This window comes from Ciconia boyciana, chromosome 17 (genome assembly GCF_034638445.1).
Source record: "Ciconia boyciana chromosome 17, ASM3463844v1, whole genome shotgun sequence".
NCBI lineage: Eukaryota > Metazoa > Chordata > Aves > Ciconiiformes > Ciconiidae > Ciconia > Ciconia boyciana.
Window position 1 is genome coordinate 5,200,826 of NC_132950.1, and position 10,441 is coordinate 5,211,266.

The 10,441-nt window shown below is 46.7% G+C and overlaps 1 protein-coding gene across 1 annotated transcript; it reads left to right on the top strand.

Moving 5' to 3' along the window:
• The first annotated feature begins 1,613 nt into the window (after positions 1-1,613).
• Positions 1,614-10,400, top strand: PRKRIP1 (PRKR interacting protein 1). The gene is made up of 6 exons (XM_072882010.1): positions 1,614-1,754; positions 2,919-2,997; positions 4,432-4,532; positions 5,301-5,386; positions 7,237-7,304; positions 9,662-10,400. The coding sequence occupies exons 1-6, from the start codon at positions 1,635-1,637 to the stop codon at positions 9,775-9,777; spliced, it is 570 nt and encodes a 189-aa protein (XP_072738111.1). The 5' UTR covers positions 1,614-1,634; the 3' UTR covers positions 9,778-10,400.
• Positions 10,401-10,441: the final 41 nt, after the last annotated feature.

Below are 10,441 nucleotides of genomic sequence, written 5' to 3' on the forward strand. Positions count from 1 at the left end.
AGAGGGGACAGGCACATGTACCTGCCCCGGCCTCTGCAAATGGAGCTGGAGTCTCCCTGGTAGGGGCTGAGTACAGGCTGACACTGTCAGGTTTCTGTCCTGGTGGGCTGAAGAGGACCCAGGGGTGGGAGAGCCGTGGACACAGGAGCTCGTAAGCTGGGAGACAGCATGGGGGAAGCTGTTTGCATTGCTCCAGACAGGGCTGCGGCTGCAAGGATGCCTTCCAGGGCCAGCACGGCCAGCTGGGAACTCAGCCAACCCTAAATTCACACCATTCTTTTACAAATCAGGTTGGTAAGACAAACAGGAGGCATAAACTAGCGCGATTTCCATAGCAACCTCAGTAGAGGTTGAAAAGTCTTTTGTAAACATAGGGCTGAACCTGAGGCTCAGCTCTGATTTTCTTCACGGAAGCGGGAAGAGCATGGAGGCTTATTAAATTGAGGTCATACAAATGACCCATAAATCTCAGAAGGAGCCATTCCCAACCTCTTTGTTCCCCTTTCTGTCACCCTCTCCACACGCACAGCACGAAGCTGTCTGAAACCTGGAGCCAAACTTCACCGCTCCAGCTTATCTCCGTAAACTACACAAAGGCTTATGCCCCTCTTCCATTGCAGCTGACCTTTACTAGCTAGTTCTCTGACGCACGCACGGCCCGAGCACATGCCATGCCATTTCTGTAGGGCCACAGCGGCTTGACAGGAAATTTGGCTTGCAGAGGAAGCCTGTATCGCAGCCAGCTCCGGCTCCTCTTCCCCGCTCACGGCTTCCTCTGGCCTCATCAGACAAGCGTGGATCTGGGCGTACAAGCCCTCCGCTGGTCCAGGCACCATTCCTGCAAAGCCCAGGAGAGAATATGAATGCAGACGGCACAGAGTCGTCGTGTCCCCCCCGCTACCTGCTGGCCTCTCCCAGCGTCCGGCAAGGCTGTGCTGTGGGATATCGCGCTGCTGTTCATCACTGTCAGCGGACAAAGCCTGTGGGCAACGCAGGCAGCGCTGGTTAATTACCAAAGTGACACGAACAGATGGTGCAGGCAGCCTGCCGGGGAGGCCCTAGGAAGTCCCCTATCACTTACACCGTCGCAGGGGAGGGATTTGGCTGGGCTGAGGGTGCCAGTACGAAATGCACTGAGTTTTCACCCTCCTCGGGGCTCTGTGGACCCCCGCCAGAGCGTGGCAGATGCCGGAGCCGCCTTGCTAACGGGTCCCGTGGGGGACGGGCTGCACTCGCTGCAGCCTGGAGAACATGCCTGGGGGGACAGGGGAAATCAGAGCTCGGGCAAACGCAGCCTTCAGGGGATGCGGGCCCCACGGTACAGCTGGGACCCGGGAGAAGCGACGCAGGGGCCGCCTGCAGCCCCCAGCAAGGCCGCGCCAGGGCCCGCAGCCATCCTCGGCCGCTGCCCGCTTCCTCCTGACGGCCCTCGGCCGTGCCCCAGGGGCCTGGCGGGCCCGTCAGCCGCCCGTTTCCCCACGGGGGTGCCTATGCCCTGTGTGCCCCCTCCCCAGCGCGGCCGGCCCGCCGCAGGCCCGGACCCGCCGCCATGACAGGCCGCGGCGGCCCCGCGGGCCGGGCGCGTCGCGCGGCGTGACGTCAGCGGCGGGGCGGGGCGCGGAGGCGGCTGGAGCATGGCGGCGCCCTCGGCCCCGCGGCCGCCCCGGCCCCGCAAGGAGCCGCAGCCGCTCGTCATCCCGCGGAGCGCGGCCGAGGAGCAGCGCCTGCGCCTCGAGCGGCTCATGAGGAACCCGGTGAGGGCACCCGCCGGGCCTCTGCCCCTGCCCGGGGCGGCGGGTCCGTGGGGGGAGAGGGAGACCGATACCCCGACCCCCGCGGGGTCCGTGAGGGGAGAGGGACGGACCCCGCGCTTCCTCCTCCCCGGGGTCCGGGAGGGGAGAGGGACCGACACACCCTCAGCAGCATCCCCCCCCGGGGTCTGTGAGGAGAGAGGGGCCGACCCCCCGCTCCCTCTTCCCCGGGTCCTTGAGGGGAGACGGACCGACACACCACACCCCCCCCTTCCTCTTCCCCGGGCCCCACCACTCCCGGGCTCTGTGAGGGGAGAGGGACCGACCTCCACGCCCCTCCTTCCCGGGTCCGTGAGGGGAGAAGGACCGACACCACCACCACCCCCTCTCCTCCCCGGGTCTGCGAGGGGAGAGAGGCCGACATCCCCACACACACACAGGGTTGCCGTGAGGGGAGAGGGATTTGTCTTCCCCGGAGTGCCGTGAGGGGAGAGACCCATCTCTGGGGACCCGGGGGGAGGACTGGCCCCTCAGTGCTCTGCCAGCTGGTCTTTCCTCTGCCCGCTGATTTTAATTGGGGGTGGGGGGGAGCATGACCCTGGTTCCTCTAACTGGGTGTTTTGATCCTTGTCCTGAAGAGGAGGAGGTGTTTGCCGGATGGAGAGTCTCACCCTCCCTCTGCGTGTGTGCTGGAGGAGACTGAGACTTCCCACGCCGTGTTCTTCCTCTGACCTTGCACCATGTGTTCTCCCTTCCCTGCTCTTCCCTGTCCTCCGTAGATCTGGCATGGAAGGTGCACAAATGCCTTTCATCTCTTCCCAGACTACTGGTAGTGGGAGTATACTCAGTTTCTGCGAGTGCTTGGAGGTGCTGACTTGCTTCCTTCTAGTTTCCATACTGAAAAGAAGCAGAGACACTCCTAATCTTCCTGGGGTTTGTTGACCTGCAGGCCTGAATGTGAGGGAAAGAGAGGATACCTCCTGATTCTCATGTTCTGCCTGCTCCTGATCCCTATGCATGAAGAAATTACTACAGCTGTGCTCCTTCTGAGATCTGTCAGCTGATGGAAGAGGCTGTTGTCAGACATATACCACCTTTCAACAATGTGTTAAAATTGCAGACTTTGCTCCTAGAAGATACTGATGACTGGTTGGTTTGTTCTTGCAGGAAAAGACTGTACCAATTCCTGAAAAACTGAATGAATGGGCACCACGACCTCCCCCGGAGTTTGTTAGAGATGTCATGGGTAAAGATACTATTCTTCAGATAACTGTAGGGTCAGCTACATTAAACTTAGAAAAGTGTTTAACAGAAAAGGCCAGAGATAGTTTTCTGTTGTTGCTCATTTTGCTGGAGAAAAGAGGTATGAAATGTGCTTCAGGAGTTGCTTTTCCAAGTTCTGTTTGGTTCTTGGGTTCCACTTTTCTGCTTGTTGTCAGAATGCGAAGTGAACAAGGCCGGTGGCACTGCTGGACTGCATGCAGTGAAATAAGGTATTGCTCTGGTGATGACAAGTAAATAATGATAAGTAAATCTGTCCTTTCCATGGATCGGAGAGTGCTCTGGAAACTTATAATTATGAAGTCCCTCTTTTGACTGCTTTGAGTCTGAATCTCAGGCAGTGAGAAGCAGACACATGTAGCGGATATGATTGTACATGGTCAGGTAGGGAGCTGGCAGCTGTGCAAGGAACCTGACACAAGTATTCTGCTTACACTTTACTTTTACCTGCATGGATTAAATGTAGTAGTTGTGGTATAGGTTTCACCTGCACGTAGAAGTTCTGTCGTTCTTTGGGACCCTTGTCCTTATTAATGATCCTTTCTAGAGGCTGACTTGTTCTTATTTCAGAGTAATTGATCTTGGACTAAAGCTTTTATACACTTCTAAATAAACTGTTCTGCTTATTGTAATTCCCTCATGGCTTTTTCAAGTAGCTTTGCTCTGTGCTTGAGTTGAACTGTCTTGTTTTTCTGGGAGCCCCTGACGTGCTGGGATTCTGTTGATATCAAGAGCACCCCTACTGCAGTCCCAGCTGCCATGTTTTAATTACTAGGTGTCTTCGAGGCATGTATTTGTGTGCTTTGCGTTGAGAAATGGCTCAGGAGACAGAGGAAGAGAATGGAGCGCGATGTTGAAAGCTCCTGTGAGACTTCAACATGCAGGCCGATGCCAGGAAGAGAGAGCTATAGGGATTTCATTTATTAAGAAACGGTCAAAAACTGTCAGTGGTATCTGTCTTGCATAGGAAAGTACAATATGATGGGCTTTATCACCTTACTGTTGACCTTTATTTTTTGTATGAGATGCTGAAAACTAGTGAGAAGCAGCCTCCGTAGGATGTTTTATCTCACCTCTGCCTAGAAGAGAATGGGGTGTGCATTTGATCTCCAGTTCTTTTACTGTCTCAATGTCCAGCTAAGACTGGATTCTCTCTAGGGGAGTAACTGACCAGTAGAAACTGCAGTGACCCATAAGCATATAGTTTTGCAGCTCGCTTTGGCTTTTGATTGTGAGTGATTTGAGCTTATATAAAATGGTGACACACTCTGTGTGTTGTTAATAGATTTTCCTCTTACAGTGCCCTTTCATGTGTCCTGTCCCTCAGCATCTAGCTGTAGTCATTTGTGAGCATCTAGTATACATTATTTTCTAGTAGACTAACTCTTCTTTATTGTAGGTTCCAGTGCTGGAGCTGGGAGTGGGGAGTTTCATGTGTACCGACACCTTCGTCGGCGAGAGTACCAGAGGCAAGATTTCATGGATGCCATGGCTGAGAAGGTCAGCCTGACTTTTTATAATTTTTTTCCCCCTGACTATTTGATGTTTGTTGCAAATCTTTTTTTCTTTTAAAGTCATGTACAGATAATTCAGTTCCGAACCACACCTTATCAGAGGAAAACTGTAGGAGTATGTGATATGTGGCGTCTTTGTCAGTATGGAAATATTTGGTGCTTTGTGTCAGACATGCTCCATCTTCTTTGTTCACTGGGGTCCTAGCACACAGTAAGACTGCACGTGAATGTGTGTGTTCTCAGGTTGGTTTGAAAATGCTTTAAAAACTAGAAATCCCTAATATCACTGTCTTGCACAGACAGAATGAAAGCAAGCACCTGTGCACAGTCTGGATCCCTTTCTTTTGAGTCTTGGTCAAGTAGAATAGCACCTCTTTCAGAGAGCATTATTGTTATACTCTCTCTTGGCCAAGATGAGTCCTTTGATCCGTATGTTAATGTTTGTGTCTCAAATTATTCTCTTGTTTTTACTGAAACATTCTTTAGGGCAGAAGCCCAACCTCCCTCATCTGTGTTGGTGAGGATTCCTCCCTCTAAAGGCTTCAATGTTTGGCTCAGGCTGCAGGTTAAAAATGCTGTCGGTACAGAAGTCATCCCTAGGAATATGGCTTTTGTATAAACAAGCAGCCAGACAAAATCTGGCAAAGCTCCCTTCTGTATTTTGCTAAAAGACTTCTCCCTAAAAGGACATGACTTTTAAAAGAAGTATTTTAACTTAGATTGTGACCAAAGTATGACATGTGATCAATTACAGCAAAGACTAGATGAGGAATTCCAGAAGAAACTGGAGAGGAATAAGATGATTGCAGAAGAACAAACAGCAAAACGCAGAAGGAAGCGGTAAGGGCAGATTGTCCCCAGGAGGCTTGACATGGAAACCCTCATGCCCCGTGCCTCATCTGTAGCTGCATGCTTTGGATAAGTGCTATCATTCTGTGTCTACATCTATCAGCTGAGAAGTCTGGCTGTGGAAATTAATTTTGTTAATGTCATTGTTTGGTTTCTAAAGGTAGCTGTAAACTTGACAGGCTTTGCTGGCATGGTTTATTTTCTGTGCCATCGCTAGCAGGATAACTTTTGACTGGTTGAGCAGCTTTTGCTGACACGGTGGTGTTGACTGCAACACGCCTTACTGCATATTTGTTAGAGCAATGTCAGGAAAGGTTTGTATGTACATCTGGCTTAAATAAATATCTGAAACAGCTGACACCAAGCAGCTTAAGTGCAAAAATGAGTGCTGCTTAATGGGTACGTGTACGGATTCGGACTAGCAGAGCGTGGTGGGACCTGATGCTGTCCTCCATACACTGTCAGTGTGACTAGTCCAGTTGAGTCTGTGAATACTGAAAAGGCCACTGATGGGTGCAGTATTGTTAAAATCAGTAGCTGCTTCTACCTACCTCACTGAAATGTCTGGCAGGTCAAGTCTAGTAAGTTATATGGAAAAATCAAAAAATATTAAATCCATCCTTCTCTTAAGTTTTAGACAAAGAGAAACAGTTACAAGATTGATGCTCTCAAGAAATAGTCTGAGCATTGTAATGCACGGATACAAGAATTTAAATTCCACAGTCTGTGTCCGCCATACCTTTCAGAAATAGCAGGGTATCACGGCTCAGCTCTTTCAGAGGGTCTGACCCTGAGCAGCCTCTCTCTTGCTTCTTTGAGAATGAGAGGTTTACATCTTGTAGCTGAGAGCTGCTGCTGAAAGGCCTGTGCAAAGTGACTCACTGGCATATTAGCACAAAAGTGCACAACACAAACACTGTTGCCATCTTACTTTAATTTAGTGTGGTCCAACAGATGGCCAGCAAGTCAGATCTGGCCTGCTGCCTTTTTCCTGGCTGAGATGGAGAACAACTGTTCAAACAGCAAATGCTGCCTAAACACTCCAACACCTCCTTGTCCCCCTTCCTCTATAGTCTAATGATGTAGGTCCCAAGCGGCTTTGCCCTGTAGGAGCTCCTCTGACTTCCCTCACCACCCTTTCTCTTCTGTCCTGAGTTAACAGGTACAATACTTGGCTCTCTGTTTCAACAGAATTCATTTATGATGTTGAGAGAGGAACGTGAAACCCTGATTGTTCTGCCCTGTCTCTGCCATTACACTGCCTGGTTACTTTTGCTAGGCAAACCGAACTAGGTCATATGAACTGAAATTGCCTCTTACCCCTAATGTTACTCCTAGGGCCCAACATATTGATGAAGTACAGCCAAAGATGAAGGTCAAAGCATACTGCATTTTTTTCCCCATTAAAGTATATATTAGTGATGACTTAATTTTTTTTTTTTCCCGATGTTCAGTTCCAGCAGTCTGGGTTTTGACACCATTTTCTCTTTTTATTTCTTAGGCTAGGTAGCTAAAACGTAGGGACAGTTTCATTGTTATTCCTTCTGTGTTCTTGGAGATGCTTGCTTATCATATGGTTTTGGTTGCAGTGGCGTCATGGAAGACTTTTTAAAAAAAAAAAAAATTCCATTAGACTAAAAATAACATAGAAAAGTTTCTGTTGATCGTGTGTCTAAGTTTGCTCATGCTGAATTTTCAGTTGAGGCCGAATTTAAATTGAACTTCTCTTCTGAAGTCTGCTTTTCCAAGATGTCTGTAATATGTCCTTTATCAATGTATGAGCATGCAGAAGCTTTACAATGGTGGATTTGCAAAAGAGTCTTTTTTTCTTTGCTTTATAGCCAGAAGTTAAAAGAGAAGAAACTGCAAGCTAAGAAAAATAAACTTGAACAAAAGAAGCAGGGAAAAGGTCAGTGAAATTTAGTTTTCTTTTCTCAAGACTTCGTTCTGTTCCCTAATTGAAGCCTAGAAGGGTTTGTTTCACCCCCCACCCCAAGCATTCTCAATAACATGGATAGGAAGACTGAGCCTTAAGCGTGTTATTTTAGCTAATGTTTCAAAACTCTTCTTTGAAAGCCATCTATGTTGAGATTTAATCTTCCAAATAATTTGGCTGTTTGTGAATATTTTCCCTTTATTAGGGGAAATTTTGGACAGCAAACATTGGAATCCTAGTTTGTTGATTGTGGATGTTTTGCCCTAGCTATTCTGACAAACTGCAGATTTAGAGCATCTTCTGCTAAAAAAGGCAGTATTGTTAAAGGCTGTTCTTTTTTTAAGGATATTCTGAATGCGTATGGGAAAACAGGTGGAAAAAATGCACAGCTTGGACAGCAAGAAACTGAGTTATGATTTTGTGTGTAAGAAATTGTGCCACCTTGGTGCCATCTGTTCCACACGACTATTTTATTTCACATAGAAATAAATGTGAAAGACCTGACTGCCTCTGTTCTCCTGCAGTCTTGAAAATCAATGTTCAGCAATGTCAGTGTAACTGTTTGCTCAAACTTTTGAATATTCGTTGCTTCCTTTCAGTGAGTATATTTTAGCTTACTCTTTCAAATAGTAGTCCTTTGTGGATTAGCACACTGACTCTGCAGTAATTCTTAGTCTTAAAGTTACAACAGTTCCTGATAATTCTGCTAGAACAGTGACTTGTCTGACAGTGCTACCTTATTTCTGCTTTGCTTTTCAAAATTGGATCTGTTTCAAGTGAACCATTGCCAGCCTCCCATATAAACATGGGAGGACAAATTCATCATTAGGTTAATTTCACTTGTGACAGCAAGTGAATGTAGCAGAGTGAGGTTTTTTGTGTTTTGTTTCGGTTCTGTTTTTTTTTTAAAGCTACTCGTTTATGAATTGTGACTGGGAGGAGAATTTAAGTATGAGTCGACATGCTTTTTGTTCACTTTGAGTGAGCAAAACAAAATACCCCTCCCTTTAGGGAGCGGCTGGGAGAGAGGGGAGCTGGATCAGGGACTGGCACTGTGGTATGGGACTGCCGTGTACCACTTGTTGGGCTGGAATGTTTTTATTCGGCACGAATAAATCATCTTCTGGAAGCCAGAATCCAAACTGCCCTGTCTTTAGAATAGTTCTTAGCTCTTTACAGGTTGTGGTTCTCTATTTAAAATAAATAAATAAATGAAGTCAGGGGAGATAGAAGCCACTGATAGCTGTCTTTAGTCTACTGAGAATAGGCTTGTCTTTGTCTAGTTTTGTGTGCCCTGGGTTGAGATCTGAGAGTTTTTCCAAATTAATTGAAGTGTACTTGTTGGATGTGGCAGGCAAGCATTTATCTTCCTTTTTGAATGAATAAACAAAATCTCTGCATTGCCATCTTTCACCTTTGCTGTAGTAAAAACATTAAGAATAAAGCTTGGTGCTAAATAAGGTCAGCTGTTAAAGTTGCATTGTTGTACAGACCCCTAATAAAAAATGAAAGTGCAGAACCTTACCACGCGGTGGCATCAGACCACTAATCCTCAGTCCTCCGTGTAACTGATCCGAGCTGAGTGTGGCTTGGCCTGAGAAACAGGAAAGGTACAAGAGCTACGGGGAGCAGAAGGATGGCTATTAGATTCAGGTCCCACTTTATGCTGTACCTAATTTTCATTATCCATTATTTAATTTCTAGTAGGTGTTTTCTGGTCTTTTAGCAGGCTTCATGAGTGTTCTGTGACCCTCGTTAATCTTACACATATCTTAACAAGTTCCCGTACTTGGAGTATACCAAACAGTCTGTAAAAGTTCATGGCATCTTGTGGAGTTTCTGTAAACTTGGATGGGTATAGAAATATACTGAGTCTCACCCGTGGCTTCCCAGTGCCTGCGTTCTTTAACAGTACTCTGTGATATTTGAAAGTTCGTGCCGACATGCAGAGGTGAGAGTGGGAATGAGATAATCTATAGCTTCAGCGTTTGACTACCTCTGTTTGAAATAATGTTCTGTAGGAGGTGGAGTGGCTGCACAGTGGTAACATTGGAGGTAAGAGAATATTTCTCCAAGGGAGAATTTGATATTCTGAGCTCTACGTCGCTGGGTAGGATTAATATAACCCGATACATGTTTCCTTAGTATCTGGGACTACTTTGTTGTGAGATATTTAACAAGGAAGACGCATGGGAATATGTTATCCATCTGTACTAATTAGCATGACCTAATACACGTTTGCTTAGCACCTGAGACTATTGTGTTGTGAAATACTTAACAAGGAGGACACATGGGAATATGTTATCAATTCATACTGTTTGTGTTTTTAGAACCTGATCAATCTCAAGAGCGAGTCAGCAGCGAGGATGATGAAGAGGATAGCAAGGAGGAGGAAGAGAAGGAAGATGATGCTGAAGAGCCAAGTTTTGTGATGGGAAGAGGATGAGGCCTTTCAGGGACAGCTGGAAACGCTTTTCATTGCTTTATATTCAGGAGCATGAAAGTCTTTCATCTCAGCCAAGCAGAACCCATTGGCGTACGTTATATCTGCTTAACGGTGAATGACCTTCACGTCACAGGCCTAAGAGATGTTGATAGAGAAATGCCAAATAAGAGGTTTTTTCTTAATTGCTTGTATAACTGCTGTGCAGTCTGCTCTAAGTTTGCTCCAAAGAGTCAGCCATAAGTCTCTGTGACCCTAGAGTTCTTTCTAACATGGCCCAGAGTGTTTTTCTGTCTGAAAGCTAAAACATATCCATTACCATTTAAGGAAAATATTACTGTGAGGGCTACGTATTCTACTTATGTCAAAGCTGGTAGCAGTGGGATACATGAATCTAAGGGAAGAGTTTAACCTAAAGTAGAAAAGTGGTCTGTAGCCAGACTCTCCTGCACTGTGAGCGTTCTGAATTTGGGGTTTTGTATGGGGTCATCTCTAACCCAAAGAAATCAGTTTATGTTGCTAGACAAGTTCTATAGATTTTTAAGCAGTATCCCTTTTTTATTGCTAAAACTTTCCCTATTACTTTTCTTCCATGTTTTTTAAATGAATAAAGGGGATGTGTTGGATTGTTCTGTCTTCTTTTTTTTTTTTTAAGAGGATTTCAGTA

Bases quoted from the DNA above. Each gene is read 5' to 3' on its own strand.
- PRKRIP1 (XM_072882010.1), top strand. From the start codon at position 1,635: ATGGCGGCGCCCTCGGCCCCGCGGCCGCCCCGGCCCCGCAAGGAGCCG. The intron at 2,998-4,431 runs GTAAAGATACTA...TCTTTATTGTAG, and splicing joins GTTTGTTAGAGATGTCATGG to GTTCCAGTGCTGGAGCTGGG. The intron at 4,533-5,300 runs GTCAGCCTGACT...GATCAATTACAG, and splicing joins TGGATGCCATGGCTGAGAAG to CAAAGACTAGATGAGGAATT.